Here is a 24265-nt window from a genome sequence, read left to right on the forward strand (position 1 = left end):
GAGACCGATAATATTTCTCTAAATTTGAATATAAGATATAAAAGTTTATGTGGTAAACATGAGTTTTACATTATTTTCCAAAGGTAATTTTTTCGCTCCCTCTCCAGCCACTCATTCGAGAATTCGCGCTGGAAAAGAACGGAGCCAGGCTCTCTGCATCAAATGGTTGCTGTCCGAGGCAAGTACGTGAGCAGTCAAAACATCCCGTTTGGTGTGGCGTGGAAGGAGCTGAAGAAGCAGGGATGGACATCTGTAAGACCGCGAGCGAAGGACTTCGATCCGAGATGGAAGTACGTTCGCCCTGGCGGACATCTTAACGGCACAAAAGGCATCGACTTTTTTCTTGGGGAGGAAGAGCTGTTGGAGTACTACAGTGGTGGTAAGCGAGATGGTGGCGATTGCTGGCTACACAGTCTAACCAATTGTTTGTATGATGTTACAGCTTCCAAAAAGTCTTCGTCTACCGGTTCTGGACCATTCCAGATGCCATTAGCACCTCCTGCTGATCCTGCTGCCACAACAAGATCACCACCCGTTCAAGCGGCCACCACCCAGCCCACGTCTCCACTTCAACCTTCTTCAGGTACTCAGCAGCCTTTGACGCGACAAACGCAAGTGAAGCGAACTCGAAAAGTGCCCAAGCCGCCTGCCACGGACAAGCAGAAACGTCGCCGCTCATGTGAGTACCAGTTGCATATTCATGATATGATATGCAGGATATACAGGATAACTAACTAGCATTATGCATTAGCTCATGCAGTACATCCGCCCGAAGAAGCCCGTACGCTATCCTGAATATTTCATCGACCACATGCATATTGATGCAGTCTAACGCTTGTGAATGCACTATAGTTGACGACGCCATATCTGATGAAGAAAAAGCGCCAGTGCCAGTAGCTGAACCCGTTACTCAAGTCGTCGCTCAACCCCCCCATCGTGTTGCCAGGTCCTCTTGAAGGTGACGAAGAAAATATTGAATCGGGGGACGAAGGGTATTCCAGCGTTGAGTCTGTTGAAGAGAACAACGAAACGGGTATGTCTTACAATGCGATTCAGTGCGTATGCTGCATATTCATGATACCTTATACTTATTATTCAAGATACTCCCTCCAGCGGGCTGTGACTTTTCGGAAGTATTACAAGAGCCTCGTGCTGGGGCTTATTGATATCGCTATAGTGAACAGCTACATTGTACACAAGGCCTACCACAAGCACAAGACTTCAAAGCCGTTGACGCACGTTAAATTCATGAAGCGCCTCCACTTGCAGCTCACCCAGCTCCAAGAAGTGGACATGTTCGACGGAAACACGTTTTGTGAGAGGGAGCAGATCGCCGGTACGTCGGGTTCTGGTGTGGCGGGGCACGCTTCTACTCATGTAGCACAGTTGGTGGATGAATGGAGGAGCCGAGATACGCAGCCGAAGTGGCGTCAGCGTGCGTGTAAAGTTTGCTCTCTGATGCAGGTCGCGAAGCCCCACACGACGGCGTACTACTGCTCCGAGTGCGATGGTGATGCGCCTATCTACCTGTGTATGCGCCCGAGGCATGTAATATGCGGAGTCTTGACAACCTGCTTTGACGTGTGGCACAAGGAATGGAGTGAAGGAAAGCTGCCACCTTCGAACCAAGAACGCCTCATCCGTATGCGGCCAGCAGCTCCAACGAAAGGTGGTGGATCACGTAAAAGACTGAGAGATGCTGCTGATTAAGTATCATGCATATGCAGGATACCAAAGGGTGAATATGCATTTTATCATCAGTATTTGTGTTTTTGCGAAGTAATGGCTGCAGTGAAAATTGTCTTTCTATATCTCTTGCAGGTTGAGAATCTTGTGCAACCGTCGATTCATTTTGCTTACTATGCAGTCCGTGAGGCCAGAGCCGGAAGCCCATGCTCAGATTATATTATAGGCTTCGTATTTGTATGAGCCATAAAAACTGAACTTTGATTGCTCGCCACTTGGATGGGAGAACTTTAATATATGTACGCAATTGGACAGTTTCTAAAATTCGACATACAAATATCTCTAAAATTGCAACCGTTTCTGCACCCGCCTATCGCTGTACTACCAGACGACCGGAAGTCAGCATCTATGTTACGGAAATGGAATGAATACTGCAGTTTAGAACCTAAACTTGCAGCCGTGTATGCACGTTAATATGCAGTTTGCACCGGTTATTACAACGTTCGGTTCGTCGACCATCTCTGTAACAAGTAAAAGTATACAAACACCAAGTCAAACTATCTTGCATATGCAATTTAAGGAAAGGAAAAATCAGCCGGTTTGAAGGGGTTAACAATCACAATATGATAGCGTCAAACAATATGATACTTACGAACCTAAGTACGAATCGCGATATACGCACTCTAAACGAAATCGGGGCGTCTGCTTTATCCCCTGAGCCATTATAAGCAATAGAATGCTTAAAACAGAAGAAGTTGGGGTCGCTCAAAAATATTATCTCCATTTTGTGGGCGCTTGAAATGACGATACATTTAGGAGTGTTGTGAGCTCATTTTTTTCAGTTTTAGATATTCAAGTGGTTTTTAAAAGTCTTTGCTAAAAGCAATTGAATAAGGGTACCTTTATTGTTTTTTCGAATGAAGTTTACAATAAATGTCACATTTCGGTTAAGTACGAAGATCAATTGGTTAGCTTTAAATTCCAACACCTTTAGATGTTTTTAATCTGCTTAAGAAGGTAATACGACTTGAGCTATATTATCATTATCTATCACCGAACGATTTTTTCTTGAGCGCCCCTCGCGCCCAGGTTTTCCCCATCAAGTAATACACAGATAAATCAGCAGGTATTGCCCAGGTAGAATACATCACTTTAAAATTACCGTTATTTATTCTTTTGACCCTTAGCCACAAATTGGGGGATAGATTCGCAACACGTGACCGCGCCGATCCGGACGGACCGACGATGGCGCGTACACACAAGACCCCCCACATTAAGGCAGCGATGACGGAGAAGGTGCGCCTAGCCGAGGGAGTTCGACGGGCAGACATCGCTCGCGTGCATGATGCGCGTACGCGGTCTGAGAGGGCTCAATCATTAGGAACTGTGCAGAGATCTCAGCTCTTCGCCGCGGACTTAGAGGGCGATGGAGAAGAGGGAAAGTTCGCCGAGGATACCACGGAGGGGCAGGCCGAAGGCGCGAAAGCTGCGGAAACAGCCGGGGAGGAGGCTATGAATGGCTCGGACAGTTCGGGTGTGTCGGAGGAAAATGTCGCACAGAGTTACGTGGCTGAAGAGCCTTCGGAGCGGCATCGGCAAAGCAGGAAAAGAACCGTTTCGGACATCGAGGCTGAGGAATTGACTGAAGTGCCTGCATTTAAGGCTCAGCACAATTGCTGGGCCTCTTTGGAGGTGAATTTAAAGGAATACATGGAGGGTACACGTCAGCAAATCGCGGTGAATGAGGTGATTAACATCGCTTCGTCGTAACGCTCGCCTTCGCAGCCAAGTTCGGTACCAAGGACTTCCAGACTCGGAGATACCGCTCGTACCTACCGAAATGGAGCCCTGTCAGTGCAAGTTATTCTGCCCCTACGGATGGTCGGAGCATGACAGGTCGACGGGTAAGCGGGCGTCACACAAGTTAAACACGACCGACTGCCCATTTCAGATGATGGCACAAGTGACCAAGCGTCGTGACGGCATCTGGGTCATCGTGATGAAGCGAGAAGTGTACAGGCACAACAACCGGATCTCCATAAAAATTTACAGGTCGTATCCAGGTATTCGCCAGGCTCTTGCTGATTTACTTTTGATGCTGAGATTGAGCTCTTGGTTGAAGCCAAAGCCGGCATTACAAGCGTATCCAACTATATAGGGAGAACACCAACCTTCAAGTCACGATGAACGACGTTCATAACCTGTTGCACCGGCTGAGAAATCAAGGTAAGACTGTATTAAATGATTTGTGATGTTGAGGTTTTTCTACTGATGTGCTCATCTTTGCCACATAAATGATGAATTGTTTGATGTTGATGATGCAGTTGATGAAATGGCTGTGAACTTCAGCAGATCGTCATCGGCAAACGTATCCACAGTACATGAAAGTTCTCGCGGGGATATTGGTGTTATTTCCTTCATAAGCGGCCACATGCGCGCCATGGTGGACAGCTTTCTGGAGGTGATTCAAATGGATTGCACACACAAGACTAACCAGTGAGTTATATGAAATGTTTGGCAGTGCGGGTTTATCCGAGATTTGAACGGGTATTGACCAGGTATTTTTCCATGCTGGCAGGTACAACTACCAGCTTTTAACGACGGTAGCAATGGTCCAGCTTGGCAACGGCCATCCCGTGCAATACTCACTGATAAAAACGATCCGTGACTGGCACATGGGAAAAGGCTTCGATCACTTTAAGCGAGTTAGTGAACAATGGCGATTTGGACGAATTTTTATCGTGGGTAATGCATGCACCAAGTTTATGTCATTCGCAAGAAGCTCCCGGAGGCTCATGGCGTACTGTAATTTTCGCGTGATCAAGTGGCTTCACGATATTATCAATAAGTCTACGAAGTTTGGAGCGTACGATGGAGATGTTCTGGCACAAATGAAGCACCCTTTTATGAACATGACCTACTCTCGAACTATAGAAACGTATGCATCGCATCGTGATGAGTTCAAACATCTAGCTTTGCAGAGACGGCCGCACAGAGCTTTGGGAATTTTTTTACAAGAATTGGAGTGATTGCTGTGAAATGTGGGTAATGGCGTATCGTGTGGACTTGCCTCGCTTTGTAAATCACACAAACAACCGAGTTGAAAGTTTTCGGCAAACTCATGAGGTCGTTAAAAGGTCTATTCACGATGCAAGCCAGCCTCAAGGCTCTTCTGGACTACCAGCACCATAAGAAAGAAGAGTACAAGTCGAAAGTCAAGACGACTGGTACTTTGCGGGACGCCTCTTATCCAGTGCAGATGAACATGGTGTTGGGGGTGACAACGGGCTGGGTAGCCGCAGCAATCAAAACACAGCATGGTGTCGCGACAGACCCAGCCGTAGCAGACAACTACTTGTTCAAGGACAGCTCCACAACCAATGTCCAGTACGAGGACCACGACTACCTTCTCGAGAAGGATGACTTGACGTGCGATTCCGAGTTTTCCCAGACGATGAAGCTTCCATGTCGACATGCTATGGTGTACAGGAAGACGAGTGGTAATTCGCTGATCATCCCCTTCTCCAGTATTACATCCAGGTATTTCCAGGGTATGATCAGGTTTTGACCAGGTATTGACTAATGTTTGTCATGATGTATTGTTGGAGCTAGTGTAGGTGGTTTGGACAGAGCAGGCTTCTACCAGGGAAGCTGATCGAGGTAAGAATGGCTTTCATGGCTAAGATATACAAGGGCAGCGTATCTACAAACGCTTCAAATCTCACTGAAGCGGAGACGTATCGACATACCTAGCAGACTTTTGGACGTCTTAGTGGCGAACTTGTCAAGTTTTCGAACAGTGGTTTAATATCACGAAAGGTTCCGCCAAAAGGAAAATACCGCGCACCCAGTAAGAGGTTCAAGCAAGCCAAGACGAAAGGGAAAATCAACAACGAAAAAGCAAACTTAATCTTTGCTTCCGGCGCCGCGGTGTCCATCCTGGACGCCGTCTTTGCTCGTAAGGTTGGTTGCTATGTGGGTGAAACCCAACGACAAGGGTGGGTTGGTACTGTTGAGGTGGTACAGCACGAAGGGAAGTAATAAGATTAACACCACCTTGGCTGGAGCCATGGTGTGCTTCTTCGACGTGTGGGTCGGCGAGATATCGGGTCAAGACGCGATTCTCGGTATGAACTTCATGGTATCAAAGAGGATTCGCTTGGATTTGGTCGACGAGACACTTTGCTTACCCGACGAGGTCCGCATCCAGTGTCAAGGCGATGCCCGCTGTATGTCGAATACATTCGCCCGGTCAGTTTGGATGGGTTCAAGAAAATGGACGCGGGACAGAGCATCGAGATGCCATTGCGACACAAGGCTTCGGAAACGCTGTGGGCCACTCGGGTAGAGCATCGGATTTTCCACAGTGGTTGAAGGGCACGCAGGCGTTACCAGAAGGTCACGAATGTCAGCGATGCCTACCCGCTAATACATCGGTAAAAATGTGTCTGTCAGAGATTATGTATCCAGACGGCAAGGATTCATCACCGTAGGAGCGCCTCGGTACGCCGAGTGGCTGCATCGGCTACTACAGGCTACCACAGATGTGACTGTCGAGGAAAATAATCCGGTCGAGGAGTCAACGGAGCCGATGGTCACCCATCCGCAGTACGACACGCCGACAAGCATCCTAAGACGTCCCATAGGTCGGGCGGCCGGGGGTTGCCAGATCACGAAGGCACCCGAAGCAGACCACGCGAAGGTATGTGCCAGAAGTCCAGATCGATGGGCAGGCAGCGACAGACGGCGGAATCGCCACTAGTAGGTTCGAGGGTGCAGACCGCACCAGTCAACTAACCTGGGAGAGGGGTGGACGGAGTAGATGATCCGATCGTGAATCAGATGGAAGTGAAGCCTGTTGTGAATGAGTCAAGCCCGATCCCTGTGACGGAAGACTAAGTCTGCATCAGCGAATGGGGCGACCTCTTCGCCGAAGTCGTAGAAGGCCAGTTAGCAATCTTGCCAGAGGAGGTGACGCTGCCAGGAAATGTGAAGCTTGAAAAGACGTCCGAATCGAGCATGAGGGCTTTGTCGCGCAAGAGAATGAGCTAGGTTGAGGATGATCATCTGAAGCCAGCCGCATTTTCTTCTCCAAGAAGGGAGCGCCCTACCCCCAGCCACGCGCGGTGGCTACTGCGATATCGATACTAGGGACGCCAAGCCTGTGGCTCAGCGCGTGCGTCATGTCGCCCCAATTTTGAGATAAGTTATCCGTCTTGATCAAGGGTCTGCTCTCTGCCCAGATCATCAAGACGTCTAACCCGCCGTGGGCGCCGCCGATCGTGGTGATTGTCAAGAGGAATGGAGTCGACATTAGACTTTGCATCAATTACCGCGTGGCGAACAGCCTGACACGTCTCATTGTGTACCCCATGCCGCTGACCAACTATCTGCTGGAAGACCTAGATAAGGCACTCTGGTACTGCTAGCTAAATTTGGCGAGTGGTTTCTGGGTCGTGTCGATGAGCGAGCAGGCGCGCCTGGTGTCTGCGTTCGTCACACCATTTGGTCTATTTGAATGGCTGCGTATGCTCTTTGGGCTGAAGAACGTTCCCCAAATCTACCAGCGACTTCTAGACAGCGCACTATATGGCTATCTTTGGAGCCCCGAAGAAGAAGAAGGCGACCAGTTAGGTATGGCAGATGCTTTCGAGATCGGTGATCCAGACGTACATTCAGGACCGCCTGTGCTGGGGCGTCGCTCATACATTGACGAGATTCAGGTGACTGCTAAATCCTGGAACGCGCTCTGCAACATCATAGATAGACTGCTAGACGCGTGCGATCGTTGGAATTTGTCAATCAGCGTGGTGAAGCGTTCATGGGGCTGCAGCAAGGTGGACTACCTGGGACATCGAGTGTCCGCGGACGGCCGCGAAACTCATTCAAAGAACCTCGAGACGCTGACGAATTTGCCATTCCCACCAAAGCTGCGATCTATGCAGTATTTCTTTGGTAGCCTTAACTACTACAGCAGATTCATTGAGGGTTTTGCAACATACACGTTTATCTTGTCTGACCTGCGAGAGTAGATTTGAACGAGATGGACCCGAAACTCGATCAAGCTGCCGTAGTCAAGGAGCAGCTCACTCCGGCGGAAGAAACGAACAAATCGGATTGAGCGCGAGTGGCGTTCTAACTGATAAATACTGAGATCGCAGACGCGCCAGTGCTCAGCCACCTTGACCCTGATCGGACGCCAGTGATTGTCGTCTACGCGAGTGATCGAGCGTTTTCGGCGGTCTTGATGCAGGTACACGACGCCACGTATATGCCTTTAACGTTCACCAGTCGTACGTTGAAGTCCAATGAGTTAAAGTACGGTACCGCTGACAAAGGAGATATTGGCTCTTCTCTGTATACTGGACGTCTGTTACACCGTGGTGGTCACGGGATCGATCAGGGTGCCGACCCGATACTCCACGCTAGCATGGCCAGTGTGACCATCGGGCTAGTAGGGCTGACTAGGCAGCTGGGTGGCATTGCGTTTGCTGTGGACGCTTGAGTTTATGGAGTGTACGCGCGGAGAGGACAAAACTCTGGGCTCCGTTGCAGCAAGTATCACCTCTCGGAAAAACGTCAACAGCAAGTGTCACCCCTCGGGTGAATGTCGACTCGATCTTGTTGTCGATTTCTCCAAGGAAGCAGCCACGTTCACATGTCGCTGCAACCCCGGCTACTGTTGAACAAAGCGAGGCGTTGCTAGTCGTGCGCTTAGACGGATCGACGCGTGTCAAAACGCGGCGAAGTGGCAAGCAGAGTTATTGTATGGAAGCTACCTATGTGGATTATGATCGCAGTAGAAGCGAAGTACGCACCAGACCTCACGGTAAGCGAGGCAGAGTAGCACGGGCTACTGTTGGCGTTCGGTTTACTGTCTAACCTAGACAGGGGATGGCCGATCATTTGCGGCGACGCTAGCCTAATGATCAGGCGGATGCGCGGCGAGATCGAGTGAAAGGCACCCGGCTTGAGGCCTCTGCGACAGCGGGGCTAGATCGACTGAGGTCGTGGCCGTCACACAAATACCTACATGTCAAGCGAAAATGGAATAAAAACACGGATCGGCTAGCGAGCAACGGGCTACTTGAAAAAGCAGGTTACCGTAGTTACCTCGGACTATACCGAGAATATTTGATCGTTCTCAACCGGCTGCCGGAACTGACCAGACGCCAAGAGTATGTGTAGCGGCTGCTACAAGACTACGGACACGCCTCGCGAGTCCTCCGGAAGTGCTACAGTTGGACAACGTACAACGTATGAGAACAGATCGAATCCGGAAGGCACAGAACCAGGAGAAATGGATCGCGGACCTAAACACGTACCGGTTGGGTGATCTGGAGATGCTAAGCTCTGGGGAGGCGCGTTCTTGTATATAAATCGGCGACGAGTACGAAGCCGGCGAGAACGGGCTACGCTTCTATTGTCCGAACGCAAGGGGGGCGACGTTGACCGCGAACGAGTGGTGAAACTTGTAGTACCGGAAATCTACAACAAGACGTGCTTAATCATTACCACACAAACCTGGAAGGCGACCACCAAGGAATAGGAAGAACGTACCAGCGAGTGAGATCGTGCTTCGATTGGCGCGGCCTGATCAAGAGTGTGTAGCGCTACGTGGGACAGTGTGGGAAATGTGAGACAGGAAAAGGACATCTGACACTTCGACGAGAATCGTCCGAAAACATACAAGCTACGTATCCATTCCGGTGTGTCAGGATGGACCAAATCCCATCTCTGCTGAAGTCACACAAGGGTATTTCCAAGCTGCTTATCTGGGTAGACCTGCTCTCAGGTTATGCAGTAGCCAAGGCAAGCACGTCGAGAATGGCGCAGACGATAGCCGAGAACTACAAAGACTGTGTCTTCCACCGCTTAGGCGCGAGCGAAGTGATTAGGCACGATCGAGAGCCAGGGGTCACGTCTAATTGTTGCAGCGCATTCATTCGCATCGTAGAGCAACGGCACCATGCCACTATGGCGTATCGGCCTCAGGCCAATGGGACAGCGGAACGGATGGTGCGAACACTACCCAGATCGTTGAAGAGGGTATGGAACAGAAGGAATGGGACGAGTACCCGGAGGATTTGACATTCGCTATTAGCACGGCACTTGACCGAATTTCGCAAAGCGACGTCGTTTTTCCTGATCCATGGATGGGATGCAAGGTCCAGCCTGGAAGTTGCATTTCCGCTCGGCAGCATACGACGCCAGGGCTCGGAGCCGCGTCGATCGCGCTATACCATCCAGCGACGGTACCAGCCGGCCCGAGAACAGGTCAACGAAGCTCTGCGCGAAGCAATAACAGCGAAAGCAGACCGACACGACGAGAATGTGCGCCCCCATGACATCAAGATCGGTGATAAGGTGTGGTTATATCTAGATTGTGCTAAAGAAGGTTACGCTATGAAGTTAGCGCACATGTGACACGGCCCCTTCAGAGTGGCAGAAATGATAGATTGGCATGCGGCAAGAAAAAAGACTGACGGCACTGAATATCGACTATTCCCGATCGTACATGTGACGAAGCTGAAGCTAGGCAAGACGTATCCGGTCCAACCGACCGCCTCGCCGACGGACGATAGGACCGACCGCGTAGGCTTCGACGAGAGCCTACTACCGGAGGACAGCTGGGAGCGCGATCTGGGCGAAGGCAAGTTCGAAGTCGAGCGGATCGCTCATGTGCAAACAGGACGGTGGGCACGCTACGGCCGCGCCCTAAGTGAATATATGGTATACTGGACGGGCTTTACGGAACCCTCATGGATCGATGAAGCAGACCGAAACTGTGGAGCACTGCTGAGAGATTTCGAACGTGGACAGACTAGTCGCAATCGTTTCGAGGCGATGCATGCACACAAAGCGTAGGCGGTGGAACATCTGCGGTGGGCTGGCCACGGCGGAGAAGCGAGAGGAAGAAGAACTAGCAGGGTGGCTGCTAGTTTCGAGAAGGGGGTGGTATTCGTAATGTGTAGTGGGCCTACAAACGAGGAGCAACCAATCGAAGAAGGTCCGACAGGGAGTTGGATGGGCCATAAGAAAATTACGAGAGTGAAAGAAACGCTCTAGATATTTGGAGAGACAAAGTGGGACATACACTGATTTGATGGACTGGACCTGCTCCACCAGTGCGGGAAGCCTCACGGAGGGACTCGTCAAGCCAAGTGCTTCTTAATCCCTTGGGGACTGTTTTCACACCTCATTCCTCGGTATCCCTAGCTCGAAATTATTTCTGTTAATTAACGAAATCGATGACCGTGAGGGCAGTCTCAACCCACCTGCCTTCAGCAACATTTGTGGACAGCCAATGACCAACTTCACTGGTAGCGTGCTCCCCATCGTACACTGGAACTACGGTCGTGAGATAGATAAACTTGGTAGCTGTGACGAGTATCCATCGCCCGGATGACCAGGCTGTCCGTCATGCGGTTATAGATGCTGTGTAGTAGGTCACCCTGAAAAAATGCGAACACAGTCAGGGGAAGCTGGCACTTCCGTAAGTCTCTTGCCGATTGTATTGCGCTTGCCGGCTTTGATGTAAAACCAAAAGTGAGCTATAAAGACATGCACGCCGACAAACCGCTCTACCTAACTATCACTAGCGTCCCCGTGACAGCGTCCAAAGGAAACATCCTGGTAGTTCTCCGCCACGATGTATACCAGCCCGAGCTAACAAACATGTGTAGTAGATAATCTTCAAGTGCGTGACCTCATTTCATGGACCACAGCACTTGATGTGCAGCTTACTGCGTGCTGTGCCACTACATAGTGGATAATTACAGAGCTTCACGCACTGTATTACGTGGTCGTGGTTGGGCTTTCATGCCGCCACCCACTACATGCTGCCATTTTAACACGGTAAGCAGATCAACCAACTGCTGACTCGGATAGAACTATTCACGTAGATCGTCCGCATTTGATCGGGCCCGCAGTCGTTGCTGATGAAGTATCAGTTGACGGTAATCGATGACATGTATTGGGGGGCAGCTGCTCCGAAGGCGGACTTTGAGCCCCGCGAGAAGGCCCAACGATTCGGTCATGTTGTTGGTCATACAGGATTTACCTTAAGCCATACTGCCCATCAACCTTACCGATGATGAACGCCGCCGAATCCTGGATGATTTGCTGAACAGAGTGTGGGCGGCGAGCTGCCACGAGGAGTCCAAGTCAGAGTTGCCAAGAAATTCAGACGCTCCTCTATTGGCGGGATATAACACCGGTTCTGTGAGATGGAAACTATGGACGATCTAAGAGAGTGGGAGAGCTGTATTAAGCAGAATTCCGGCCGGAAAAAGAAGAATCGCGACGAAATCGTCGAAGAGATCCGGGCTGTTCCTATTAAGAAAGGAAGTCATACCGGCACCTTGCTCACGCGGTAGGCATCGCCAAGTACTTAGTAAAAGCACTTATAGGTGAAGGCGTTTAGAAGGTGCATTCAACTAGCATTCAACCGTACCGAGCGGACAATAACAATTTTCGTCGTATCGAGGAAGTCCTTACGTACATTGACCCTACAAGCCTCATGTTTTCGAGCTCATGTACGATGTAGTCCACGTCGATGATGAATGGTTGTATGAGGATGGTAATAAGCGCTCGTTCTTAGTATCTGAAGACGAAACCCACTCCAGCGAAGCCGGCGGAGTAAGAACCATTTCCCAAAGACCATGTTCCTCCATGCAGTGGCGCGTCCACGGTAAGCATTCTGTAATTTAATATTTTCAAACATTATAGTTACTAAATTATTATGTTTTAATTCAGATGGGACCCACATCGTAAAAAGGAATTGGACGCTAAAGTTGGAGTGTCAATAAAAACCTGTTTATATAGATACTTCGAAGTACTACATCATTTTTGTGTACAAAATAAAACTCCATCACTGTCCTATTGCATTCTCTTAATTATTCCCTTCGGAAAGAAGTACTATAGAGCAATACAAATCGCTACTATGCAAAAGGTACCGATTTAGATTAACAAAGTAGTGTCGTTGGAAAATCGAGGTTACAAAATCTTGCTCCAACAGCAGATACGTCAATATATTAAAGCTGTCACGACTATCGGTCGTGGCACTGCATCCCCAACGAAGTTTGATAATACCTGTACCAAATTAAGAAGCGAAGGTAAAGAAACCTTAGGTCATTCTATATCGTTCGCAAGCAAAATATATACCCGGATGATATTAGCATAAGCTAAAGCAAACGGACATAATTTACACGTGGCTAGCATTCCGAGTAAGCAATCTAGCTCACACGACTCGTTGCGCTGACACCTAGTACTCTGAATTTTCCTCCATTGTGAAATATTTCCTAAGCCAAATTTGCCTTGAGTCGAAAATGCGTGCATCAGCCGAGCGAATTGTAAGAAATCGAATGCTGTAAATATTGTCATCTTATTATCGTGACATGATGCAGAGATTTCTTTTTGATAACAAAAACTGACGATCGTCATATCAGTCATTTTTCGCGCTGCTCGGTAACACCATGAGCCTAGCCAATTTTAACATTCCTGTGGCCCTTCAAAAGATCTACAAAACGATATCCTTTTCTTATAAAGGCTCCCCTGTTTAGCTGACAACCGCGGTATACCATCCGCGCATCGCCGTGATTACTAGTTGACGATCCTTCCGTGGCCAATTCAAGCTGCATGATAATACTGTAATCTTCAGTATTTCAGTTGCTCATGTCAATATTATTGCTGCTAATATTGCTGCTATCTTGGAAGCAATTAAAAGTTAAATTAAGTTGCAGGAGATCCGCTAAGATACGGCTTCCTCGCGGACCATACACTAATTTGGAATTTCACCATTGTTAAATTTCGGGTTTATTGCAGCCAATAGATTATCAAGTCATTGACAAGTGATAGATAGTATAACGCCTTTCTCGTTATCCTGGCTCTTCCATGTTCATCACCGGGTAAAGCTGGTCCCACCGTAAACTTCTTCATATTCCGTCGCTCAGTAATCGTGTTTGAAGATAAAACAGCGGTTGGCAGCAGGACTGCCTGACTAACTCGCTACCCGTATTAGTAATAATGTAGCGGAGCGCATGTTTGTACCGGTGCTCATAGTTTATGCGGTGATGACGGACGGCTTCAATAGGGACGTTGAAGAAGAATTACAAAATTGTAGCGATGCAGTAAATGATGGGGGCAGATGGTGGCGGGTGTTTCTGGCAGCTCAAACAAGCTCCTACTGAGTGCAAATAATCCTTAGGAGTTACAGTAACCACTTATGTACCCAGATAATTAAAAGCAAATCAGCCACTCCGAATCCGTGAGCAAGCGGCGGAGGAGATCGCGGTAAGCTGATAGGAGAAACGAACGTGGTCCGATAGTTGCACAGAAGTGCGTCGTGCTCGGAACCTAGTTGCGAGCTGACATACCGCGCTCAGTGCCAAATCTGCTACGTGGAGTGCGAGTGTGAAGTCGCGGTCAGATCAGTAGATCTTGTTTGTACACGTACGTCTGCAAGGCAGAAACGAGTAAGAAGAATGCCGGTCGAGCGTCCGTGCTTCGACAGACTTGGGTGAGTTTGACAAGTGGTGGGTTGAGCATCGGTGCGCTCCGACAAATACAAAAACGAATGATAGACAAGTCTAGCGTTATTGCGCTACTGTCTCCAAGACATGTGTACTTATCGAAGTCAGGGGAGATTGGGGGAGAGCGCGCCAACGAAAAGTGCCCGCTCCGCGGCTCAGACGGATGGAAGTTTCTAGAAGCTTCCACAGCCGTCCTACATCTGCCTGTTTACTAATTACAATATTATACATGCCATAGTACTACTAACAGCCCATTGGAATAAGATAATAATATCACCCAATCGGATACACTCACCCTCCCTCTGGCAGCTGCCGCCTCTTCATAGCCTTCATTCTCGAAAAAACACAGCGGACGGCGAATGAGCATTCTTGTTTTGACGGAAACGTGGTGGCTCGCTTCGTCATTCAACAGGGACTCGCTCGAATCGATGCCATCTTCGCCTACGGGCCTGGCTTCACTAGAATTGAGTGGGTTCCATCCTGAGGCGGTCACGATGGCTTCATCACGCCCGTCTGCTTCCTCTTGTGATCTTTTGGTGGAGCTCCAGTCTACTGCTGGGCTCCGTGCGACTAAGTCACGGCTGGCACGCGCCGCTTTGGCCGGGCCGTCATTGGAAACAGCTGCAAGCCATCAGGCTACAACGCAGCCCGCTTCACCGTCGCCACCATCGTCACCTCCGCTACCGTCACTCCATCGTCGTCGCAGCTACCGTCGCCGCCGTCACCTCCATCTCCTATTGGGTCTTCAGCGGCCTCGCCCGCTTCTGCTCCGTCCGCCGTTTCTCCGCCGCCTGCGCTGAACACCGCGCGATCATCACCTCTGGGACGACGTTTCGGTGGCGTCGGACGTGTCTGGCGAGTTTATTTTAGCCGCTTGAAGGAGCTGCATTGTGGTCCGCTCTTCGGCACCTCCGATGAAGAAGCAGAACAGGGCGGCTCGGACGGTCCGCACGCGGCGCGTCAACCATCCTCCACTCTCTCAATAATTAGCCTGTTTGATGATGACAGCGATGAGGAGACTGTGCCTGTTGGTACCCTCAATCGCTTGAAGCGCAGCGACGACTCCGGTGACTGGCATCCGTATGATTTGCTGTCAGCTCCGGCGAAACACCCCGCAAATGGTCGTGTCAATCACTACGACCCGGCGGCACCATGGGATTACTCGGCGCCAGTCAATATTGAGCAGCTGCACGACGTTCGCGGTGAATCTCCGCATCGCTGCTTCCAGGTGGAATGGCAGATTACTCCGCTTCAGCTGAGCTGGGTATGGGAAGAGCAACTCGACCAGCGCTTCGCTCGGCGCATGTCAAGTGATTCAATGGCGTGACGATCGGTGTCCAGGTGCCTTCGCCTATTATTACAAGAAGCATTTTGCTCGTCGTGACCAGGCTTCTTCTGCTGGTGGCTGCTTCATGAACGCGTTCTGCGCGGCGCTTTATTACCTTCGTGATACTGGTATTGCATCCACGGCCACTGATCTATGGGTGGACGTCGTGCGTGATCACCCAAGCACTGTCGACGGAGTTTCTCGTGCGGAGCTACGGAAGTCTTTCGCGTCCTTCAGCGCAGCGATTTCCCGTTAGATTACGATCTTCTCTTTCAGGGACGACTTGATGCTTCGTACACGAATGTGAAACGGCTCCAGACGTTTGCCCAAGCACTGCGTGAAGGAGTGTATCTCACGAGTATTGGTGATGGCATCGTCGGACACTGCGTTGTTGTTCTCGCATAGGGTCCAGACACTGTGGTCTCCGTACTGGATGGCGTTGAACTGCCGGTGACCCCGAAACCTTTGACCAACTTGGGGTATCTCGACAAGGTCAAATGGATGGGATTGATGAAGCTGAATCCAGAGTATCGTTGCCGCCGCGAGAAACGAAAGTCCAGGCCAAATCAAACGAAAGCTCGCCGTGAGAAGGAGAAACAGTAGAAGCTGTAGGGAATGTAATGTGGGAATACATGAAGGCTCTCGGGCCCTTTACGCCTGCCTTTGTCGTTCAACGTCTTCGTCATTATCTTCTCCTGGATGCTTCGAAGTCTGCAATGAGATTCGGGACCTGTGAGAGATCCTCGACCGGCTCCCAAGTGAGTTTCTCCTCACCCACCCAACCCACAAGAAATCGGGTTCGCTGCTTTGAGCTCGCTTACCGAGAAGTCTTTGAATTAGTTGTCCAGCTGTGCCATCGGCTAGAACGACATCATGGGGCCTCGACATCCGAGTGACGTCCCTGTAAGGCTTTAAAGATTCGGTGTTGAAGACTGGATGAAGTTTGATTCCGGTTTGGATGTTGAGCTCGTATGCGTGATAATGGATCCTCTTCACCACCGTATAGGGACTTATCCACTTCGGACCAAGCTGGCTTGGGTTGGGTAACCCTGTATGTCTCCGATCTAAGTGTTTCGTACTCAAATACACTCGGTCTCCAGCTTCGAAGACTTGCTCTTTCCGGTTTCGGTCGTACACATCGCGCATTCGTTCTTGCGCTTCCGCTAGTGCTTCCAGACACCGCCGAAGAAGAGCTTCTTGTCGCTCGTTTAACTCAGCACTAGGTCGACTTGTGGAGACCTTACCACGATTCTCTGCCGCAGGTTGAAACGAGTTTAGTGGGACGTATCCGAGATCAGCTTCGAAAGACGCCATCTTGATCTACTGTTCACGGTTGAATTCACTGCGAACTCAGCATTGGCAAGATGGATATCCCAGTCGTCTTGAACGGCTCCCACGAAGCACCGCAAATAATCCTCAAGTGTCTTGTTTATCCGCTCCGTCTGGCCGTCTCCTTGAGCTCGGTGTGCTACTGTCATCTTGGGCGTTGTTCCGGATGATTTGAAGACGTGTTGCCAGAACGTCGAAGCGAACTTCCTGTCTCTGTCGGACACGATGCTTGTTGGCATTCCATGAAGTTTCCAGATATGGTCGATGAAGAGGCGGGCAACGCCTTCGGCATCTACCTTCTTCGTAGTCGGTACAAAGTGACATCGCTTTGTCAGTCGGTCGACGATGACCCAGATGGAATCTACTTAGCGCTTTGTTCGTGGCAAGTCGGTGATGAAGTCCATCGAAATCGATCTCCACCGCTCGTCGGGAGCACGTAATCGTTCCAGCAGTCCCGGTGGCTCGCTTTGTTCCGTCGACAGGGCTCACAATCGGCAATGTACGATTGGATTGACTTCAACATTTTGGCCCAGTACCACCTCCTAGCCAGTGTCAAGTACGTCCGCTCCACTTCAGGATATCCCCCGTAGTTGGAATCGTGACACTCACTGATGACCACCTGCCTCAACTTCACATCGTTGGGCACTACGATACGTGGACCATCGTCGGATGGAGTCTGGTACCACAACAAACCGTTGTCTCCCGAATAGCAGCGATATTGTTTCTTCTGTTGTCGCCTAGCTTTCGGACGCTGGCTATCTGCACGCCGCTGTATTGCTGTGAAAATGGCTTTTGCTTCACGATCTCTCTTGTACGCCTTTTTGATCTTGGTTATCAGCTCGCTGTTAGTGGTCACCTCGCTGACTTCTAAACTGAAGGACGCAGCATTGAAGCTGGTCTCACTCAAGTCATGAAAGTACTTCGTCTCCGGTTGCAAGTCTGGTCTTTGGCTAAGCGCGTCTGCGATTCCGTTCCTCGCACCTGGAAGGTTTGAGAACGTTGGCTGATTCTCCGCGAGAATATCGTACCAGCGCGCTAGACGGCAATTCGACATCTTCTGAGTAAAGAGACCATCAAGACTCTTAGGATCCGTCTCCACGATTGGTGGCTTGTCCAAGCAGTCTATCCGGAAAGCTGCCAACGCGTGAACAATTGCTAGAAGTTTTTGCTGCTGCGTCAGGTAATTGATTTCTGCCATTTCATCTTCCTACTGGTGGAAGCAATGGGTAGCTCAATACCATCGACAACCTGGAGCAGGACTCCCCCGACTGCAAACTTACTAGCGTCCGTACGCAAATGCATAGGCTGATTGGCATTGGGCAACTGCAACACTGGTGGATTGCACAGTCATTTCTTCAGCTCCTTGAAGTTCTTCGACTGCTCTTAGTCGAAACGAGTCCTCTCATTGCGCTTGGACTTCTTCTTGAGCATAGTAAACATACTTGCTGTCAGCTTCGCGTAGTCTGGGCAGAATCGTAGGACGTATCCAGTTAAGCCGATGAAGTTGTGAATCTCCTCTTGCGTTCTTGGAATTGGCCAGGCCTTGATGGTCTGCACCTTATCGGGATCCATCCGCACGCCGTTCCTCCCAACAAAATCTCCAAGGCATGGAATCTCGTCGGCACAGAAGACGCACTTGGACAGCTTAACGTATAACTTGTTGTCTCGCAAGAAGTCCAATGTTTGCGGAGAGCCTCCAAGTGATCTTCAATCTTCTGTGTCTTCGTGAAGATGTAGATGTCATCGACGAACGACTTCGTGATCTCCAGATCGCGAAAGAGTTTCGACGTCAATCGATGCATCGTCCCTGGCGCGTTGCAGACTCCCATTGACAGTACTAGGTACTCCCAGCGTCCGTTGGGCGCCTGGAACGCTGTGAACTTGATATCTTCTACCCGCATACGAGCTTGATAATACGCGGACATCAAGTCCATCGTTGAAAACCAGGACCCTCCTGGTATGGCGTCCAGTATGTCTTCTTTCCTTGTCATCGGTTTACTCTGCCGTATCGTATTGGAGCTCAGGTATTGATAGTAGTGAATGATATGCCACTCAACTGGTTTCCGGGCGCAGAAGGTTGGCGCCGCGTGTGGGCTAATGCTTGGTCGGATAAGTTTCTTCTTCACCATGTCTATAACTGGAAGCACGATCTCACGTTGTTGCTCAGATGATTGTCGCCACTGTTGTCGGTACATGGCAAGGTTGGGATCTTTCACGTCGATCTTGTGCTCAATTTCACGCTTCTCCGGAAGACCTTCAGGGAGTTCAGGTCGAAACACCGTGACCTTGTACTTCATCAGAAAGTCAATGGCGGGGTTTGCCTGGAAACTTTGCGAGTCTCTCTCCAGATAACGTTGAGCTTTTGCAGTTCCGACATTGTCGGGTTGGTCTCGCCGCTCCAAGGATCGAACGACGCTTTTGATCATTTCGTTCGTCAGAGCCAACATGAAGTCTGGTTCATCGATCGACTTGGTCTTGATTCTCAGGAACTTTCGCAGTTTCTTTCTCGTGATGAACTTGGTCTGTATACCAGCTTCATCTGTAATTTCCATCGTGAACATCTTTTCCACAACGGACTCTCTTCCCCTGGCATCGCCGCTCCCAGCAGCAGTACCGTCGCGTCTCGACGACTTCCTCTCGGCTTCATCTGCTGAACTCTTGCCAGCTGACACGTTTTCCAGTCGCTTGCAAACAACTCGTGAGGTCTCACTCTGCTCTAAGTCGTGAACGGGGTTGACCGCGGACTTCACAGCCGTTTCCAGCGCGGCACCTCGACAGGAATCGGGTCTTTTCGCGGTCAGGCCTTTCGCTTCGACAGATTTCCGAGGCCCGGAGGCAATCACCGATCCGCCTTCCTCGATTGGCCCACAGAATTCACCCGCTCGTTCCCAGCGCAAAGTTCTCTCTATTGTTCCTTCGATTCGCCGACGTCTCCAGTCGATCTGTGGTTGCATGTCCTCGAAAAATGGCATTCCAAGGATGCAGACATTAGAGGTCTTCGTCTTCTCATGGCGAACCCTGCGCTCACTAGCGTCCTCCACAGAGTGAGTCACCTCAAACTTGACAGCTAAGTCCATAACGTTACTCAGTGTCACCGGATTCTCGATTTTCACGCAGCTTCGCGTGCGAGGCTTGAGACCGTTTGCGTAGAACAGGACTTGGTAAAGCACGCTCATGCCTTCGACGCGGAAGATGAGGGCTGAGTACTCACCGCTGTAAGTCTCGATATCCGCTGTCTGCTTCAGACGCCGGAGCTTATCTCGTAGCACTGACTGGTAGTTCGATGCCTCGAAGGGCTAAAGCACATACTCACGGAAAATCCCCCACATGTGCTCTTCCACTCGCGTCGTCGAAGCCCAGTGCAGGAACCACCCCGAAGCCGATTACTCCATCGCCGACTCGGCGATATCTGGTATTCGTAGGCTCGCGTCGTCGATTGCGATCCCGTTAATGCGGCAGGCGCTCGCGACCTGGATCAGTCATTCGCGCACGTCTTCCCCCCCTCTTGCCGGTGAACTTGGGCCGGTTGTTGGGCAATCGTATGCGTTGCGTCATCTCTTGATTCAGCCGGTCGATCTCGGCTTGAAGCTGCGCGTTCGTTGGCATGGGCGCTTTGTTGTCTGGTTGCTGGGACGCAAGTGCCACCAGTTTATCGAAGTCAGGGGAGCTTGGGGGAGAGCGCGCCAAAAGAAAAGTGTCGCCCTCGCGGCTCAGACGGATGAAGTTTCTAGAAGCTTCCACAGCCGTCCTACATCTGTCTATTTACTAATTACAATACTATACATTCCATAGTACTACTAACAGCCCATTGGAATAAGATAATAATATCACCCAATCGGTTACAGTGTACTTTCCACCGATGGAAAAATGGAGCACAGGGCTGATCGGTAGTAGCAACGGCTGACGGCGCGGATCAACCGTCGCGCCTGCCTGTGTTATGTCTGTGCAGTGCGCCGAGGCTTTCTCTATGAAACCTAGCAGTGAGATCCAGATTGAAAGTGAGCGAGCCGACTACGCTCTACGGTCAAAGCGTAAGCTGATAATTCAAGTAGGGTGGGCGCACTTCAGCGGCTTTGCCAGCAGCCAACAAGTTGTTGGGTTCGGGTCAACGAACCTGGCCGACATTCACAGTGGGCATTTACACGAGCAATGTGATGCGCCGGCGAGCAGGCGTTCGGAGACTCGTAAGTGTTGCATACTGGCCTTGCAAAACGTAAATACGTTAAAGTATACTCACATTAAGCATTGCCAGCACACTACATCGGTGCAGCTCAAACCGCACCCGGTTAGATCGGCCACCAACGCTGGTGGCCGTAACGCGGCCATTTTTAAAAGCAAGAGATTTCATATTTAATCGGCCACCCATGCCCAGGTATACCATATGGCAATGGTAGTACTAAGCGAGAACACACATTCGACAGGTGTATGGACTGGGTAGTGATGATGCACCAACGCAGCTTTGGAAGCGCAGCATATACCCGAAGCGGCACTGAGCGTTTCTTTCTACTTTCAATCATCACTAAACATAGTGTTCCACAGTATATTATTATTGAATTGACAGTGGCGTCCCACAGGCGGAGATTACCAGAGCCTACTCTGAAGATGTCCAGTTTCCTGTACTATTGAGTGGGATTTGGAGATTATGGTAAGAGGGGGGGGCTTTTGAGCTGATGGGAACTACCACGATAGTATTTTGGCTTCTTGTCGGGTACCTGGACCATGCTAAGTGTCGATAGAGGAGTCCAACCTCGTTTGAGGATCACTTCCAGGCGAAGCATGCTAGTCGAAGGTGCATTTCTATTCCAATATCGTACGTGTGTTCCCGTTAGATACTATCGTTACTGTACGGTATACGTGACTCTAATAGGAACATGAGTGGCCGATTTAATATGGCGCAATGCCATAGTCACTTCGTTGTATACTGGCCAAGTGATGGATTGCAAATTTGCTGAGAGTCTACCCTAATCCCGTATTTCTACCAATCAATGCTCTGACATTATAAGTAGCAATCTCTGACGTTAAAAGTTGGCGATTCTAATCTCGCGCAAAGTAGATGCCAGTACATCATAACACCCAACTGTACTAGGATAATGCACGCCTGCAACGGTTTACAATAACGAGGCTCCACATATGGTCGCTCACACTCAAACTGAAGACGACGGCGTCGAACATGCTTTGCGTGTGAGTAGCCCTGTTCCACACGAGACTATGAGCGCCTTTGGTCAATGAGACATTACATGACGTTGATAATAGGTTTACACGTCACGGTTGCCGTCGACAACACAACTGCCACCGCAAGTCCGGTCTAAACCTTTTTCACCCTGACGTGCGACGCGGAGCCTAGGGACTGGCCTCCTCCGATGTGGACGGTCGACGAGTGTTTTTCCAGCTTCAAAGACCCACTTGGAGCCGCTGAATAAGGAGCCAGAGCTACTGAATCTTGAGAAAGGAACGAAAGATGAATTCCTTGCCAGCCTTACGGCTGTAGAGCTCACTGGGTTGGTTTTAAAAAGCATATATACTTTCCAGGAAGAGGTAATCGGTGGGGCTGGTTACACGCCTCTGGTGAGCTTGAAGGAAAGATTGGCCTGGGTGGGCTCCGTCATGGCGAGACGCAGGGTGACATAGCGTGAAAACCCATCCGGCTTCGCGCCAGGTTGGTTGTCGACCTTGATAGACGTGGGGTATTGAAATTCCTTTACGGGGTCTTGTTCCTTTCATTGCTAGGCTTGACCGCTACCTAAACGAGGGCGTTGATGGCAAGAGTGAGAACGATCGACCGGCAAAGCTACAAACTCCGGCGACTGACACGTGTATATGGTAGACTTAACTTGCTTATCTGTATGGACCAATACTCCCCCCGCTACAGTCTCGAAGTCTGATACTGAAGCCACTTGTTGCTGATGAGCCAAATTCTACTCTGTTAATACTTAAAGTCTTTGCGGCCCACTACCTTGTATATCCTATGATCACCAAACTGGCCCTTGAAGATTAGCGTACTAACCTAATATATTGTGTATCGAAATGACTGTACCTTACCGATCCGATCTCGTCGATTGCGTATGCACTCGCTGATGCGCCTTCGTCACTGGCTACATTCCATCATCGTAGCTCATCAATCCACTTCCCAACTTAACAAACGGGCGCTTCATCACAATCGTACCCTGTGCCGAAGCTTACAGCACAGTTGTTAAACGTCGCCCATTCACGCGCCTCGTTATATTTATCCATCCTCGCTAGGCCGTATTCCTCATGCCTTCTCGTACGCGGTTGCTTCCTTTGTTCCTCTCTCATCCCTTCAATCCGTGTAGCTGATCTCCTTGCTATGTTTTGATAAAGACGGCGCTTTTGTCAATGATGCTACTCCTTCCCCCAACGCGTCGTTGCCACCTGTGGCCCATGCTATCTCCGTGACCGCGTCGACCGTCGACCCCGCGATCCCCTTGCTAAATCTCCCTCGCATACTAGCTTCTCTGCGCTCTCTTGAGCAGTCTATCGATCACGTGGGAGAGTTGCGGGAACTGCGGCGACATCACGATAATCTGGGCCGCGAATATCTTGCCGCCCGTGTGTGCCGATGATTTAGACCGCCGGTTCACGGAGGCAGCCGACGCTGCGTCGCCGTATGTGCTCTTCAGTCAGCACAAGTACGATTTGGCTCGTCACCAATTGGACACCACACGTGCAGATCTTGCTGATCGCCTGATTGCGTTGCAGGAACGACAGGACAACACCCGTGATGTTACAGCCTGTCGTATTCCATACCGCGACCTGGAGCATCGCTACGACGAGGCTGTATCGTACGTTCAAGACAAGATCGCAGCCCTTGAGGCACAGCTGCTTACTGCCACCTCGTTTAGTGTAATCGTCCCTCCGGTTGTGGCTCGTCACGTAGCAGGTCTAAAAACCCAGCTTGCGTAGTCCCGCTCGGCGATCAGAAGGGTGCCTTGGACAACGAGCTTCACGAAACTCCCGCCTCTCACCAAGCGGCTCAGACAGATGTATCACGAAGTCAGGATGTGATCGCGCGCAAGAGACGGCGTCTCCAAGAGCTTCGTCAAGACCTCGAGCTTCGCCTGATAACGGCAGATGGTACGATCACTGCGAATGCCATGGAGCTCACCCATCTAAGGGAGCAGGTTGGCAAAGTGGATCGGGATCTCCAATAGGCTTCTCAACAAGCACGTCAAGCAGACTCTCGGCGTGATCAAGCGAAGGCAGAGCACCAGAAAACCCGTAGGTGTGGCATCCGCTCGCTGTCTTGATTTTACTGTTAGTTTCGTTGCAATGGGTCACGTATCCGCAGCTCGGGGAGCAATCGCTCGCCTGAAGAAACGACTTGGTCGAGTGGAGAGTTCGCCGAAGCTTACTCGCGACCTTGAAGCCACGC

General features: G+C 50.3%; 1 protein-coding gene across 1 annotated transcript; it reads left to right on the forward strand.

Annotated features, from left to right (window-relative positions):
• Nucleotides 1–14171: 14171 nt before the first annotated feature.
• Nucleotides 14172–15546, forward strand: PITG_09919 (uncharacterized protein; the record flags this gene model as incomplete). The annotated part of the gene is made up of 3 exons (XM_002902421.1): nt 14172–14206; nt 14632–14783; nt 14855–15546. The coding sequence occupies 3 exons, from the start codon at nt 14172–14174 to the stop codon at nt 15544–15546; spliced, it is 879 nt and encodes a 292-aa protein (XP_002902467.1).
• Nucleotides 15547–24265: the final 8719 nt, after the last annotated feature.

This window comes from Phytophthora infestans, genomic scaffold (genome assembly GCF_000142945.1).
Source record: "Phytophthora infestans T30-4 supercont1.17 genomic scaffold, whole genome shotgun sequence".
Lineage (NCBI taxonomy): Eukaryota > Oomycota > Peronosporomycetes > Peronosporales > Peronosporaceae > Phytophthora > Phytophthora infestans.